The following is a 16,776-nucleotide window of genomic DNA, read 5'->3' as shown; positions in this document are numbered from 1 at the left end:
TGTTGGTGATTTTTCTTTGGTTGACAGTGACTCTTTTGCCTCAGGCAGCCCCACTGAATAAATTTAGATGACCTTTAGAATTTCAGGGAATGACTTCAAAATTGTTGTATGTAAACCTGAGTTTTCTGCGAGAAGCTCTGTCTAGAAAGATGTGCATTCTGGGAGATTCATGTGTAACTGAATACTATTTCAGCACGTTTCAGCTGGATGCTGATGCGGCCCTTCAGCTGTTCATTGAAACACTCCTCCACAACACGAATGCCAGCCAGAGCCAGGGAGACGTGAGCACAGGATCCACAAAGCAGCAGCGTTCCAAACTCCTGGCCAAAGCCCTCGAAATGGTTCCTTTACTGACGAGCACAAAAGATTTGGTCATCAGTCTTAGTGGAATACTGCATAAGGTAGATGAATGGTGAAATGAATGCATCGGGTCATTTCAAACAGCCCTCCTACTCTTAACTAATCAGATATATATGGTAACCAATTGGAAAAGTAAGTCCTGTATTTTTTTGTAAAGTATTTTCAGAAAATTTTAGATTTCTATATTCTTATTATAATTTAATATAGCACTTTTCCTTTTTTCCCCCCCAAAATAAAAATAGCCATTTTTTCCAGACTTTTAAAAATAGCACACATTCTTTGAAAAAAATCAAACTACAGAGAAGGGTATAAATCAAAAAGTAAATTTCCCTATAATCCCACTCCTATAGATAAAAAGTTAATAGTTCAGTAGATATCTTAGATCTTAGACTAAATATACTATCCTTTTACTCTCTTTTTCTCATTTAACATATTTTACATGTCAATAAATAGACATCTCTCCCATTTTTGGTAGATAATGTATTTATTATTCCACTATGTGGATGAAACATCCTGTGTTTAACCAGGCTTTTATGAATGGACTTTTACATTGTTTGCAAATTTTAATTACTCTAAGTTGTTACAAGGAATATCTTCATACACACATATTTGTGCTCTTGTCTGTTTTGTTGTTTTTTTTTTTAGGGGATCTTCTGAGAATTGGAACTTTGAGGTCAGGGGGTAGTTTGATGGGGGAATGAAGGTGGATGGATGGGGAAATAAAATCATGCCTACAAGAAATACTTCAGTTAAAGTTTTGTCTGTAATTCAGCCAAAAATAATATAGGCTAGCTCAAAATTTATAGGTACTATAGAAATCATCTTCTCACTTTGTTCAGTGTTATTATTCATGTGAATTTAGTTGCCATTTAAATTGTTTTTTTTAAGTAATGGTATGTGGGCAGAAACGGAACAAAGGAAATATTTCCTTTCTTTTTATAAGCATATATAGATACCACCCAGCTAGTTTTTGTAGCTTGTATGTGATTATAGCTGGAATGAAGTCCTTTGAAAAGGTTTTACTTGGAGGCCCACACTTTTAATTATGTCATTTCCAAAAAAAAGGTCGGTTTTATCCTGTTCTAATTTTCTCATCGTAAAAGACAGAAATAGAATTTTAATTTAAAAATCTTATAAAATTGTAAAATTTTGATATGTTTATTTTTCTAGGTTTTTAGTCCCTTAAGAACATTTTTCTTTATTCAACCAACTTTGCCTCATTTCCAGATGTTTTAAAGCACATGTGTTTATTCTAAGAGTTGATTTTAGAGATAAGAAAATGTTAGTTCATTTTTTAAAAGAATAATCTAACACGGTAGTGCACTGAGGTGTTATATTTGTAATCTGTGCCAATGAACATAACTAGCAACATCAGCCAGCCTGGCAGCATCCTCAGTTTTGATGTATTTTTGTTTTTATGCAGTTGGATCCCTATGACTATGAGATGATCGAAGTCGTCTTGAAAGTCATAGAAAGAGCTGATGAGAAGATAACCAACATTAATATTAATCAGGTATAACAAATATATCATCGATTTTAAAGTTATGTTTTTAATTTAGATCATTTTTAAAAATTAATGTTATTTAGTGTCTTTCTGAACTGTTCTCTGAGCTCCCTTGAAACTGTACATTTTTTTTTTTTTTTACTCTATTTCCTTTTCTTTAAAGGGATACAGAGTCAAAAGAGTTTTTTATTCTCCATGTTTTATCTTATTTTATTTTTTGGCCACGCCTCTGGCATGTAGGATCTTAGTTCCCCAACCTGGAATTGACTCTGCACCCCTTGCATTGGAAGTCCAGAGTCTAGTACAAAGTCTTAACCACCAGAGAAGTCCCCTCTCCATGTTCTATCTTAATCCAGTTTTTGTCCTACTGAGGCAATTTAAAACTCGCCAAAAGTACAAAGCCACTAAAAGACTGATATAGAAGAATTAAGGCAAAAATATTTGTCATCTGGCAAAAAAATCCCAAAGCGTGTAAGACCCAGAATCAGATTTAGCTTTCTATATTAGGTAGGTCCTGGACTCAATTCTATTTGAGTTCTTGCAGTAGCTTACTGGGCTTCCTCCCTGGTGACTCAGATGGTAAAGAATCTGCCTGCAGTGCAGGAGACCCAGGTTCAGTCCCTGAGTTGGGAAGATTCTCTGGAGAAGGGAATGGCTACCCACTCTAGCATTCTTGCCTGAAGAGACCCATGGACAGAGGAGCCCGAGAGCTACAGTTCCCGGGGTCTCAGAGTGGGACACGACTGAGCAACTAACACTTTTTAGTAACTTCGTATTCTTTTACATATTTTGGTCATGGGAGCTTATATATTTTCTTAAATTAGCTTTTAAAAATCAAAATAAAATGGGTTGATTTAAAAAGTAGTACAAGCCCCAAGGATTTCCCAGGCATTCCAGTGGTTAGGATGCAGCACTTTCACTGCCAGGGTTCAATTCCTGGTTGGGGAGCTAAGATCCTACAAGCCTTTGCTGCTGCTGCTGCTGCTGCGTTGCTTCAGTCGTGTCCGACTCTGTGCGACCCCATAGACGGCAGCCCACCAGGCTCCCCCGTCCCTGGGATTCTCCAGGCAAGAACACTGGAGTGGGTTGCCATTTCCTTCTCCAATGCATGAGAGTGAAAAGTGAAAGTGAAGTCGCTCAGTCGTGTCCGACTCTTCACGACCCCATGGACTGCAGCCCACCAGGCTCCTCTGTCCATGGGATTTTCCAGGCAAGGGTACTGGAGTGGGGTGCCACTGCCTTCTCTGTACAAGCCTTTAGGTATAGCCAAAAAAAAGTTATATGAGCCCCAAAAATATAAGATATAAATTTAAAAGAAGATGCATGTGTGCACAGTTGCTCAGTCGTGTCCCAACTTTTTGTGACCCCATGTAGTATAACCCACCAGGCTCCTCTGTCCTTGGGATTTTTCAGGCAAGAATACTAGAGTGGTTTACCATTTCCTTCTCCAGCAGATTTTCCTGACCCAGGGATCAAACCCGTGTCTCCTGCATTATCAGGCACATTCCTTATCACTGAGCCACCTGGGAAGCTACAGAAGCCCTAAGAGAGGACATAGAGGATTCATTTTAGATCTACTGCCTATGTACTTAAAGTGAAATCGAGTTTTTTTTTTTTTTTTTTTGAAATCGAGTATTTTTAAGATACATCTAAAACTATTTGAAGAGAGTATAGAGAACTTCGAACTCTAGAGTATAAGACATCCCACCAGCAACAGTGTTGCTGTGGTTTAATTTCCAATGGAAATTAGTGTAATTTCTTTAATAATCACAAAATTTATGGTTTAGAAGACTAGTATAATAGTTTTAAAGGTAAAACTACAAAAGGTTTTGATCATCTTTATGAGGAGAGACTGTCCCAGGAATCCTGTGATGGTATAGAATTAGACATAAAATGCTTAACGATTAGTTTAATCTCACAGGGAAAAACCTTTTTATTTTAATACAGGCACTAAGTCTTCTGAAACACTTGAAGTCATACAGAAGAATTTCTCCCCCAGTGGACCTAGAACATCAGTATATGTTGGAGCACGTCATAACTTTGCCATCAGCTGCCCAAACCAGACTGCCTTTTCACCTAATATTCTTTGGCACAGCACAGAGCTTCTGGAAAATTCTCTGTATGTTCATTAACCTCTTTTGAATTGTCCTGAATAGCCAAAACCTTTTCCATAGGTAAATCATACTATCTTTGTTTCCTTTCCAGCTACAGAACTCAGTGAAGAATCCTTCCCAACCTTGCTCTTAGTTTCCAAATTAATGAAGGTAATGGGTTACAACCGTGAAAGTCGTATCTTTGTTCTGTGATTCTTTCAGCCCCTCTGCAGAAAAATTTATGTAAAGCCCATAAAAGTGAGCATATAAGTCAGTCATATAACTTTTCCCTTCTTTGAAGTTCTCTTTGGACACTCTGTATGTGTCTACAGCCAAACACGTTTTTGAAAAAAAGCTGAAGCCCAAGCTCCTGCAGTTAACACAGGGTAAATCCTCAACACTGATTAACAAGGAGATAGCCAAGATCACGCAAACCATCGAATCCTACCTGTTGTCCATAGTTAACCCAGAGTGGGCCGTAGCCATCGCCATCAGTCTTGCCCAGGATGTCCCAGAAGGTATGGATTCTTCCTTTAATTGAGCTTCAAATGGTTGGCTGTGTTGTTTTCGTAACTTGTTAAAAAAAAAAAAAAAATGATGCTCCTTTCATTTCCTTCTGTTTCTTTTAAGGAGAAGAAGTATGATAGCTTAGAAATGTATGGGACTCCACTGGCAGTCCAATGGTTAAGATTCCATGCTTCCAGTGCAGTGGGAGGAGTTCGGTCCCTGGTCAGGGAGTTAAGATCCCACATACATGTTGCATGGCATGGCTAAAAAACTTTTTTTTATAAAAGTAAAGAAATATATTTGCCCCCCTGTCCTCACTTGTAGCACTGTCATATGTTAAAGAGGCACCAGTGAGGGGACTTCCCTGGTGGTCCAGTGGCTAGGACTGTGCTCCCAGTGGCAGGGGGTCTGGGTTCAATCCCTGGTCAAGGAACTAAGAGCCCACATGCTGCAACTAAGAGTTCACGTGCCACAACTAAAGATTCTGCCTGCCACAAGTAAGACTTGGAGCAGCTAAATAAATACATTAAAAAAGAAGAGGCACCAGTGAACTAAGCAAGATGCAGTGTTGCTTGCTTGGCGCTCAGTGCCAGAGGCACTGCCTAACTTGAGTATAAACTCATACTCTCTCATGTCTAATCATACGTACTTTCTGTAACGAAACCTTAGACACTGTCTCATGGTCAAACAGGTATACAAACACTTAAATAACTTATAAGTTATATAACACTTATATAAACTTGCCGTGTTTTCAGTTGTAACAAAAGTTGAAAATAAGTAATTTTTCTAAATGCTCATTTGTCAAAAACTGGTTAAAAAAAATAAAGGGTATTCATAGAATAGAGTACTGTGTAGGTGATTTGGAAAGATATCCGAGATATATATTCAGTGAGAACAACAGATTATGCTCCATATATGATCTTATCCCATTTGGGATAAAACACTTGTACACACGTGTGCACATTTGCACACAGAGAACTTCTGGAGGAATGTAGAGGTCTAGGGAATGGGAATAGAAGCTGCAGAGATGGCCCTCTGTGGACTGTGCTTCCTGCTTTGTCTCCTGTCCTGCTTAAATTGTTTTTTTACAGTGAGTATGCCTTCCTGTTGTTTTAAAACTGGCTAATTTGACTAAAATACATTGTCTTGAAAGGATTATGATTTCTTTTAAGTCTTTTCTTTATCTCTTTAGGTTCCTTCAAGATGTCCAGTTTGAAATTCTGCCTATATTTAGCTGAGAGGTGGCTCCAGAATATTCCATCTCAGGTGAGTCTGAACTGTAAGATGGGAGGCTCCTCTTTCTTTCTTTCTTAAATTGAAGTATAGCTGATTTACAATATTAGTTTCAGGTGTACAACATACCGATTCAAAATTTTCATAGGTTATACTCCGTTCATAGTTATTATAAAATATTGGTCTGTATTCCCTGTGCTGTACAGTGTATTCTTGCAGCTTATTTACTTTATTCATGGTAGTTCATGCCTCTTATTCTTGTGCCCCTCCCAGCTTTCCTCTCCCTACTGGTAAGCACTAGTTGGTTTTCTCTATCTGTGAGTCTATTCCTGTTTTGCATATATACTCATGTGTATTTTTTAGATTCCACAGATAAGTGATGACATCATACAATATTTGTCTTTCTCTATCTGACTTATTTACTAAGCATAGTACCCTACAGGTATGTCCATGTTGCTGCAAATGGCAAAACTTCATTCTTTCTATGGCTAAGTATATTCCTTTATATATATATATGTATACCTCCAGTACTCTTGCCTGGAAAATACACACACACACATCACACACTGTATCTTCTATAGCTGTTTATCTCTCAGTGGACACTTAGGTTGCTTGTATATCTTTGCTGTTATAAATCATGCTGTTATGAGCATTAGGGTGCAGGCTCTGCTTTTTTTTTTTTTTTAAGGTTCACATTTCTATTTCTTTTTTAAAACTTATTTTTAATTGGACGATACTTGCTTTACAACACGGTGTTGGTTCCTGCTGTACCACAGTGAGAATCAGCCATAAGCATACATATATCCCCTCCTTCTTGAACCTCCCTCCCCTGCCCTCATCTCACCTCTCTGGGTTGTCAGAGTCCACTTTCTTTTTAATTTAAGTTGTGCTCTCTAGCATCCCTTTTCAGCCCACCCTGGTGATAGATATTTTCAAGGGTTGGGGACCTAAACTGGAGAAAGAAAATGAGGCTTGGTGTAGATTACTAAGGTTGTAACTAAGGCAGGAAGGGACCTTGATTGATAAAGATAGATTCTTAGTCTCACTGAAGATTTAGAAAACAAGTTTCTGTTTGCTTGGAATTTTTTAAAAGGATGAGACACGTGAAAAAGCTGAAGCTCTGCTGAAGAAGCTTCATGTTCAGTACCGGCGATCAGGCACGGAAGCTGTGCTCATAGCCCACAAGCTGAACACTGCTGAGTATTTAAGAGTGATCGGAAAACCAGTCCATCTCATTGTCAGTCTGTACGAACATCCCAGCATAAACCAAAGAATTCAGAATTCATGTGGGAAAGATTATCCTGGTGAGGGCAAAACTCTTTTTGTATCTTTCCATCCAAGGAGAATTATCCTTTTGATTCCCTGGTATCTTGCATTGAAAACTTGGGGTTCTTTTTTTAATTCTTTATCTTAAATATCTTAGATATTCACACAGCTGCTAAAGAAATAGCTGAAGTCAATGAAATTAATTTGGAAAAAGTCTGGGACATGTTGTTGGAAAAATGGCTGTGCCCGTCCGCCAAACCTGATGAAGTAAGTGCTTGCTTTGATGGTGTCTGTTGTTGAGTATGAGCCAGTGGCGTCTTCTCAAAGAAGAGGGTGATTATTTGTCTCGCCATGATATGACTTCTCATTAGAAGCACAGGCTCTTAGAAGAAGGAACATTTGAGCATTTTAATACCTCTGTTATCTGATGAGTTTTAATGAAGTTGTTTACTTTTTCTTTTCCTTTAAATATTATTTTGCAGCTAGTCTGTCTTTTCTTTTTTCACTTGCCAGTATTTTTTTAATTGAAATATAGTTGATACATTCTTCCTTTTAATTGATGGTTTCAGATGAACTGTTATATAATAGAAGTGGCCTATGCTTAGACTTTATGGTCATATGATTATTTTTTATTTAGAAATAAGTTTAAAGGTACAGAAAAGTTGGAAGAATAGTACAAAAGAATTAGCTGTGTATCCTCCACCCAGATCTGTCAGTTTTTAAACATTTTGCCACATCTGCTTCGTCATTCTCCCTATAATATGTTTACCCGTAACATTTTTCCGAACCCTCTGAGAGTAAATTCCATGTGTCATGCCCCTTTGCCCTTAATAATTAGGTGTGTAATTCAAAGAGCAAAGATTTTTCTCTCATTGAACCACAGTATAATTATAAAAATCAGACACGATTTTGATAGAGTATTGATAAAATACATATATGTATATGTTTGTATACTTGAATTTATGGTCCATGTTACAGTTTAACCAGTTGTGCCAATGATGTTCTTTATAGAAATTTTCTTCTCTGAGACCAGGATCTAATCCTGGGTTATGTGTTGTATTTGTCATGTCTGTAATTTCTTTTACTCTAGAACAGTTCCACAACTTTTCTGTCTTTCATGACACTGACATTTTTGAACAGTTCAGGCTTGTTATTTTGTCAGCGGCCCCTCCCCTTGGGCTTTTCTGTGTTCTCATGATAAGACTGGAGTTTTGCATTTGGGGCAGTATGTTACCTGGGTGATAGGGTGTCCTTCCCAGGGTATGAGGTTTAGAGGCACATGATGCCTCTTTGCCCAAATAGAGGATGTGAATTTAGATAACTTGGTTACACTGTTGTTTATTTCTCTCAGACACAGTTACTATATTTCCTTTTGTAATTACTAAGGGAGGTGTTTTGAAACAGTGTAATATCCTGCTCTTCTCCACATTCCTCCCTGCACCACCCATAGCCCTTACTTCTTTTGTATTGATGATTCTTACTTGACTCTTATCTGTGCTGAGACTTTGTCTTTTTTGGAGGATGCAGACTCTCTGGTTTGCAAAATGTCTCATTCTGGATTTATGTTTCTGATGTTTCTCATGATTAGATTCAAGTTATGGATTTTTAGCAATAATATTCTGTAGGTGATATGTTCTCTTCAGTGTATCATGTAAGGAGACACATAATGTCAGTTTTTTAGAAATAATATTAGCATCTAAATTTGTGATGGGATTCAGCATTCCAAATGCAAAATTCTCTGCACCGTTTCTTCTCAGTTTTCAGGGAGAACTTACTTAAGGAGATTCTGTAATTCTTCTGTTCACCTAGGCAGGTATCCTTAGAAAAAAATGTATTTGTAAACAAATAGTATAACTGATGTGACATTAGCTTTTCAACTCATGGTTTTTATATCACTTGTAATTCAATTTAATAAGTATTTTTTAAGTGTTTACCAAGAGCAAGGACCATGTATCAGTGGAAACAGAAGAGTTAGAAGCATATCCAGGCCACACAGAATCTATGGTTGACACTCAAACCCCCATGTTTTAACTTAATGCATAAATCTGGAACACTAAACTGAAATCCCTGTGAGACTAGAAACTGTATTTATACACGTAATGCACCTAATGCATTTCTGTGTAAGTCCCCATAAATATATACTGAATTAATGGACAACTCATACAATTCACAGTCCTTTCCTTTTAAAAGTTACCCAATGAATGTAAACTCCAGGAGGACAGGAATATTTGTTTTGTTCACTCAGGGAACCCATGTGCCCAGAATTATGCCTGGTGCGTGGTAAGCACTCAGTATGTATTTGTTGACCGAATGAATTTGAGTAAACCCATTTTTAAAGCAAGAATCTTCTCATAAAGTGATGAATTACACTAATTTCTTATCTGTAAATGTAATTGTTTTATAAGTCTTTTTTTTTCTTTGTTGTCACCAAACATGGAGGTGCTGGGAGTTGAACCCCAGGCCTTGTGCACACTAAGCATGCACTCTGCCACTGTACCACCCCTCCTGTAAATACAGTTTTGCATGTTGGACTTTTTCATTTAATGGACTTTCATAATCTTATGTAGTCAATCAATTTTCTTCTGTTTTTAACTTGTTTATCCACTTTTTCCAAGACACCATCAGAATTGTTTGAACTTCAAGAAGATGAAACACTACGAAGGTATTCTTCCTTTTCTTATATTTGTCTACACCCTGTTGCCCAATAGGAATCTTACCAATGATTTTAAAACCAGTGGTTTTAAAAAAGGCTTTCTTAGTATAACTTGGATCAGAACTCTGAGAAGAATCAGTTCACTGACACATGACTATGAGTGTGTTTAAATATCTCCAGTCAAATACATAAGAAACAACCAAGATCCAGGGTTTCTGAATCCTCTGTGAGTTCGTACATTTAGCAGAGAATGTACTGTGAGCAAAGGAAAACTCTTGTGTAGCCAGGACTCTGACCCCAGGCTTGGACGTGTTCTCTGTCCCTGTCAAGCTAGGCTGGTTCAGATATGGGCCACCAGGATTCCTTTTTCACGTCTAACCTAAGACACTCTAACCTAAGACACCCAGAAAGGCACACTGGTGTCACGTACTATAAGTCTGGTTGGTAATGGCTTGCTCTCTTGAGCAGACTTATCGGTGCTCAAATCAGAAAACATGGTAATCCGTTAATGACGCTTGGCTTAGGCATGGGAGAGGGAGTGGTGGCATGCATGCCAGCTTCTTGCCGTTTTGGTGTAGGCCAGAAGTGTCAATGGTCGGGTCGCTCATGAAGCTCTACACCCCACATCAGCCGTGGAGATCCTATAGTAAGAGAGGGTATAGGAAGATAAACCCCAGAAAAGGATTTCTCCTGATCTGGGCAGAACTGGTCTAGTACCCCCTCCAGGCTCTCCTTCCCTCTGGGCACTCCCTCGTCTTTGCTTAGTCCTTCAAGAGGAAGAACACCTTTGTCTGAGCAAGAGGAAGCTCCTGGAGCATCTGACCGAAGCAGCCAACATGGAAAGGCTTAGGGGGAATAGTTCATAGACAAAACTTCCAAGATGGAGATCCCAGAGAGTAATTCATGGCAATTTCATAACTTCCTGTCTTTTCCCACTGGAATCTCTATCCCTTTTTCCTCCAATTTGCCTGATCCATCTTGCCCTTCTCTTGGGGGCTGGGGGGAAGGCAGGCAGTCTGCCCTGCGTCCCGAGGTTAAAACGTGCCACTAACAAGGTCCTGTGAATTAAAACACAAGTTTCCATGTATAGTGGTGTTCAGTGTACTTTGCAGCTATGGTTTGTATTAATTTCTTAACCAGAGAGATTTAAACTATCAGAGGTTGCTTAGCCATTTCCTAGATGAGAAGAGTGAGGCCTATCTTTTGTGTCTTTATTATCTTCTTTAGCTGTGAAGGAACCCAAGAACAGATTAAGCATCCTTTAAACAGGAAAGTAAACAGTGGCCTTGACCCATAGCCCTTCAGGCCTTTGTTTGGGCTGTCTGATGCTGTTTTTTTATGTATAATAAAGCAAGTCTCTAATCAGTCACTAAATTAAAATCTAAATATAATAAAAAAATATTTTTTCAGAGTCCTGTATCTCCTTCTGTCTCGTCCAATTGATTATAGTTCAAGAATGCTGTTCATCTTTGCAACATCAGCCACAACCGTAAGCTCTAAAAATTTGGTCAGAACTCATTTTTGTATCTCATATTTCAGCTTAACATTTTTTCCCTGCATATTTACTATTGACAGATGACTAAGATAATGCTTTCTCTGTACTTTCTCGAACTATGTCTTACTCTGTAGATGAGGTTTGTGGTGTCTGCTTAGCTCCATTTAGTGCTGGCTGCAGAAACATCCTATTTTGCAAACTGAGTGGTGCAAGCGTTGGCAGTTCCCACGGGTTATCCATGTTCACTGTCCTAACACCCTGGTCCAGTGTTAGTCATTCAGTAGTGTCCGATTCTTTGCAATTCCATGGACTGCAGCCCACCAGGCTCCTCTGTCCATGAGATTTCCCAGGGAAGAATACTGGAGTGGGTTGCCATTTCCTTCTCCAGTGGATCTTCCTGACCCAGGGATCGAACCCAGGTCTCCCGCATTGCAGACACTTTACTGTCAGAGCCACCAGGGAAGCCCCCATTCACATTCCTAATACCAGGGACCCCCAGCCAGCAGGCGTGAGAGAAGTCTCCACTCTGGTCTCCAGGCCCTGCCTGACCTGTCGCACCCCCTCCCACTAAACTCTTAACTAGTCAGAACTTCCCCTTATCCCTAAAAGCATGTGACTTCTTTGACCTTCAGGCCTGTCTGTATGGGAATGCTCTCTGGGGAACTTTCCTTAGCGCTTCATGCTCTCATTGCTGAAGGCTCAGGTTTGCTCTCTGGTCAGGGAGCTGAGATCCCACAAGCCACAGGACGTGGGCAAAAAAAAAAAAGTGCACTCTGAGGCAGTTGGAGCTGAGGGAAAGGAAAGATGTAGGTCAAAGGATAGAAGGAAGAAAGAGGGAAAGGCTAAGATGCTGATCGTTTGTTCTTGATGACAAGCAGCGTGAAGGAACTCCCTCTTTCTCTTGCATCTTAGTTTATCTGATAGTTATCCTGGCAAGTAAGTAAAAATGATATTCCTTGAAAAAGTACCAGGTTCAGCTCCCAGCTCAGTCATACAAATGCTTTTCCCTGAGAAAATCCTCACACCGCGTTGTGTTTATGTGTACTTCCTGTCATGTCACGTAGACGTTAATGAAAGCATTTTGATTAATAATGTGTATGCAAATGTGAACTCAGTTATATATTAATTTTTACTACTTCATCAAGAACCCTCTTATGTGGACATCTCCCTTATTTTCAATACTGAAAATGTGAAGAATGCAGTGGCTTTCACAGCAGTCGGGTGTTCCTAGCATTTACCCACCAGTGCTTTTGCACCATGAGTGCAAATATTGGGTTGGTCAAAAAGTTTGTTCGAGTTTTCCCATAAGATGTTAAATAACATCTTATGGGAAAAACCTAACCTGAACTTTTTGGCCAACCGGTATTAACAAAGTGTAAATGGTAGAGTCCATCATGGTATTATTATGAAAGTGGTTCTCACCCTGTTCTTTCTGAAAGACTGTGAGGAACCCTTCAGCCCTCAGGCAGGGGACCATGGAACACAATTTGAGAACCATTGAACCCCCTCCCCCAAGGGCAAACATAGACTTGAATCTTTCTTTTTTTTTTTTTTTTCCCCCTAATTTGGCCATGCAAATGGCTTGAGGGATCTTAGTTCCCCCACAAGGGATTGAACCTGAGCCCTGGGCAGTGAAAGTGCAGAGTCGTAACCACTAGACTGCCAGAGAATTCCTGGCTTTAATCTTTTAAAAACCAACATGGCTCAGGTCACCTAAATTGAAGCTCAGTTACCCAACTAAAACCCACGGGTGCAGCTCTGAAACTTCTTTGGTCTTACAGATGCTCAGGATGCACCAGCTCACTTTCGCCCACAGAACTCGAGCCCTGCAGTGTCTCCTCTACTTGGCTGACAAGGAAACTATAGAATCTCTCTTCAAAAAATCCATCGAAGAAGTGAAGTAAGTGGAATTTTTAAAATTGTATTAATAGAAAACGGGTCACTCTTTGGAACCATAACTTTTAAGCCTCTTAGTTCAGAAGATTACATTAGAGGGGCTGTGTCAACAAGGTGCTCTTGCCTCGAGTGTCCTGTTCTGGCAGAGAGGAGACAGGCCCTGAAGGACATCTTGTTTCTCTTGAATCTTTGAGACTTTCAGAAACTGAGTGTTTTCTTCATTTTCCTCCAGTTGATTTCTTTCTAATATTTCTTGACTATATCTTAGAAGCCTAAAACAGACATGTAATAGAGCAGTCCAATATTTCTAAGTGTTGGCTTTTATTTTAAACGTAAATGTGGCTAGTGAGGAGATTCCCATTTCCTGCCTCTGTTTTTCAGATCTTACTTGAAATGTATAACTTTTCTGGCATCGTTTGAGGCGCTGAATATCCCCATCACCTATGAATTATTTTGCAACAGCCCTAAAGAAGGCATGATTAAGGGTCTTTGGAAAAACCACAGCCACGAACCCATGGTATGTACACCAAGATACCTGCAGTGGCGGCCTCCATCGTCTCAGATGCTGCCTGCCACCACTCAGATCCCTGAAAGACAGATCCAAAGAAACCCTTGATTCCTGAACAGGTCTGCTGTTCTGAGAGCTTTCCTGTTTTCCTCTCCTGGCTGGTGACACGGCAACTTGGAAGTTGCCTTACCTCTCTCCCAAAAGCCTAAGGCCTGAAGCATCCCTTCCTACCAGGGCAGGGTGGTGGGGGTAACACTTTTTTAATCCGCCCCAAGCCTGTCTGTCCTCATCTAGACAGACTGTCCTTGTGCAGGAAGTTTTGTTCCTCTTCCTTCTAGTTACCAGTGGGAGTTCAGTCTCTGAGGCAGCTGGAACCCAGGGCAGGAAGGATATGGGGCCAATAGGCAAACTGTTCTAGGACACAAGAAACAAAGCGGGGAGGAGGAGGAGCCTGAGATGCTGTTTGTGAGTCCATAACATCAAGAAAGAAAAATAATTTTTTTCTTTCCCTAGACAGATGAGGGTCTTCATTGAAATTAGGCAGTAGACACAGGTTGGCTGTAAGCATATTTTGTCTTCAGCTATCCTACCTTTTCCAAAGATGGTTGAATTTACTGGTGTCTTGATACAGTATTTTTTTTTCCCCTGCTTCAGGCAGTAAAGTTGGTGACTGAGCTTTGTTTAGAATACAAAATCTATGACCTGCAGCTTTGGAATGGACTCTTGCAAAAGCTTCTTGGCTTCAATATGGTAAGTAAAACTCAGTGCCTTAGACTGCGGTATATTTTAAAGATTTTGCACAGCATCTCCTAAACATTTTGCACTGATACTTGTTACTGAACAGAAGTATGTGGAAAATGTTCACTCTCATTTGGTTCATGCCCAACTTAAAGAATGTGGCATGAGGCCAGAGAAAGTGCAGTCTCAAAACTGACTAAATTTCACTTGAAACATACAGAAGATTCCCTGATGTCTTTTGATGTTTGTGGATTTATAGGTGACCTTCTCTGCTGACCCTCAGAGAAGATACATTTTCCTGATATTCTTTGTGAAAGTTTCAGACTCCTAGATTGGACTTTGGAATTTTTCATTTGGTAATCTTCAGAACTTTTGTTTCATTTTTTCAGATTCCTTATCTAAGGAAGGTTTTAACAGCCATTTCTAGCATCTATCCTCTGTGGCAGGTATGTAGTTTTCTAAAATAAATTTTATAGAATTTAATCTTTAGACTCACTGACCTTGTGACTCACAGGTACCCTGGATTAAGTAGTCAGTTCCTCAGTGAAGCTGCAGGGTGCTGTTCTATTAAAATGGTGCCTGGACCAAGAATACTCAGCTCAGACTTTGCCTTCCCCAAGACATCACTTCCCCAAGTCCCCTAGGCCTCATGAATCACATCTCCATTCATGCCCTTAAAATACATGGGCTCAACTATAACTCTGGTCGTGGTATAATTTATTTATTTTTAAAACATTTATTTACTTATTTATTTGGCTGCATCAGGTCTTCGTTGTGGCATTTGGGCTTAGTTACCCTGCAGCATGTGGGATCTTAGTTCACTGATCAGAGATTGAACCCCTGTCCCTTGCATTGCAAAGCAGATTTTTAACCACCAGACACCAGGGAAGTCCTGGTATAAATTATTTAAATCACACATGTGACTGCCCATCTTGGATTTTGAAGATTCCTAAAGTCAGAAACCCTGTCTTATTCATCTTTTCTGCATTTCACGTGTTGTTCACATACACAATCACTGTACATATATGTAATACATATAATATATAATATGTGAGTGCTGAGTCACTTCAATCCGGTCATGTCTGACTCTTGGTGACCCTACGGACCGTAGCCCACCCAAAATATATATTTTATTCTTAGTTTGATAACTTAGAACATATGCTAAGTAAAACGTGAAAATTTTCCCTTACCACTTCCCTTCATAATCTCCCCAGGAGTGACTCCTGTTGACAGTTTCCTTTGTTCTCTTCTAGAGTTTCCTAGTATCATCTAAGCAGGTGTATGTGTACGTGCATGTGTATATTGTGTGTGTGTGTGTTCATTTTTGTACATATAAATTAAATCACATTCCAGATGAAGTGTTTTTTTCCATGTAACGATGGTATCTTGGAGATTGTTTCCTATTAGCATGTACAGATCTCCTTTTTTATTGAGATATAATTCACACGTAAAATTTACCCTTTTAAAGTATACAATTAAGTGGCTTTTAGTATATTCACAGACTCGCAGATAGAGAATACAAAGAAGTGATTACCAGAGAGAAATGGGGAGTGGCAAATTAAGGCTATAGGACTAAGAGATAGAACTACCATGTATAAAACAGATAAGCAGGACTTTCTTGGTGATCTAGTGGCTAAGGCTGCACTTCCAAGGCAAGGGGCCCCGGTTCAATCCCTGGTCAGGGAACTAAATGCCACCACTAAGAGTTCATGTGCACAGTGAAGATCTTCGATCTTTCATGCTGCATCTAAGACCCAGTACAGCCAAAATAAATAAACAAAAACAGATAAACAGCATGGACGTATTACATAGCATAGGGAGTTATAACCATTATAATAATCTTTAGTGGAGGATAATCTGTAAAAATACTGAGTCACGATGTTGCATACCTAAAATTAATATTATAAATCAACTATAATATAGTTTTTTTAAATATAAGAGAGTATTTTGCAGAGCAAAAAACAATAATAAATCAGCCAGGATTATGTGTTAATATCCTAAAATATATAGTATGAGGAATATTCTAGAATCTTGATGCTCTAGAACAGGGAAATAGCAACTTAAGATTTTGGTCTTAAGGTCAAGAATATAAGCCCTTAAATGTATATAGTTCTGTGACTGCAAAGCAGAGTTCATAAGACCCCAGACATGAGTTCTCTGATACACGTGTCTCCACAGGTCCCCTACTTCGGCAGAGCTTGGCAGTGTGTGGTTCAGATACCACTGCTTTCAGGTATTCTTCTGTCCCCTGAAATGTTGGCAGTAGCCTTTTATAGTTTTGTATATAGACACATTATTGGGTTTGTTTTGGTTTCTTTGTGTGTGTGGGTTTTTTTTTTAGTGTGGACCATTTTTAAAGTCTTTCTTGAATTTGTTACAATATTGCTTCTGTTTTTTATGTTTTGGGTTTTTGGCCACAAGGCCTGCCAGGATCTTAGCTCCCCAACCAGGGTTCAAACCTGTGTCGCCTGCATTGGAAGGCAAAGTCTTAACCAGTGGACCACCAGGGAGGTTCCTAAACCT

At 39.3% G+C, this 16,776-nt stretch overlaps 1 protein-coding gene and 1 long non-coding RNA gene across 2 annotated transcripts in view; one reads left to right on the top strand and one right to left on the bottom strand.

Annotated features, from left to right (window-relative positions):
• The window catches only part of KNTC1 (kinetochore associated 1), a 70,861-nt gene that overhangs the window by 48,607 nt on the left and 5,478 nt on the right, over window positions 1–16,776 (top strand). Inside the window, exons 44-58 of the mRNA XM_010841314.1 lie at window positions 194–401; window positions 1,784–1,873; window positions 3,812–3,983; window positions 4,070–4,128; window positions 4,259–4,475; window positions 5,657–5,730; window positions 6,791–7,001; window positions 7,121–7,230; window positions 9,579–9,625; window positions 11,027–11,105; window positions 12,893–13,011; window positions 13,389–13,524; window positions 14,170–14,265; window positions 14,643–14,699; window positions 16,432–16,487. Coding sequence (XP_010839616.1) covers window positions 194–401; window positions 1,784–1,873; window positions 3,812–3,983; window positions 4,070–4,128; window positions 4,259–4,475; window positions 5,657–5,730; window positions 6,791–7,001; window positions 7,121–7,230; window positions 9,579–9,625; window positions 11,027–11,105; window positions 12,893–13,011; window positions 13,389–13,524; window positions 14,170–14,265; window positions 14,643–14,699; window positions 16,432–16,487 — 1,731 coding nt within the window. The remainder of the gene's footprint in view (window positions 1–193; window positions 402–1,783; window positions 1,874–3,811; window positions 3,984–4,069; window positions 4,129–4,258; window positions 4,476–5,656; window positions 5,731–6,790; window positions 7,002–7,120; window positions 7,231–9,578; window positions 9,626–11,026; window positions 11,106–12,892; window positions 13,012–13,388; window positions 13,525–14,169; window positions 14,266–14,642; window positions 14,700–16,431; window positions 16,488–16,776) is intronic.
• Window positions 276–16,776, bottom strand: part of LOC104989595 — a 22,013-nt gene continuing 5,512 nt past the window's right edge. The window contains exons 2-3 of the long non-coding RNA XR_825385.1: window positions 4,406–4,530; window positions 276–350 (exon numbers count right to left, since the gene is read on the bottom strand). This is a non-coding gene — a long non-coding RNA (uncharacterized LOC104989595). The remainder of the gene's footprint in view (window positions 351–4,405; window positions 4,531–16,776) is intronic.

This window comes from Bison bison, unplaced genomic scaffold (assembly GCF_000754665.1).
Source record: "Bison bison bison isolate TAMUID 2011002044 unplaced genomic scaffold, Bison_UMD1.0 scf7180017864160, whole genome shotgun sequence".
Classification (NCBI taxonomy): domain Eukaryota; kingdom Metazoa; phylum Chordata; class Mammalia; order Artiodactyla; family Bovidae; genus Bison; species Bison bison.
The sequence above is the reverse complement of the archived record's forward strand: the minus strand, read 5'-3'. Positions and strand labels throughout refer to the sequence as shown.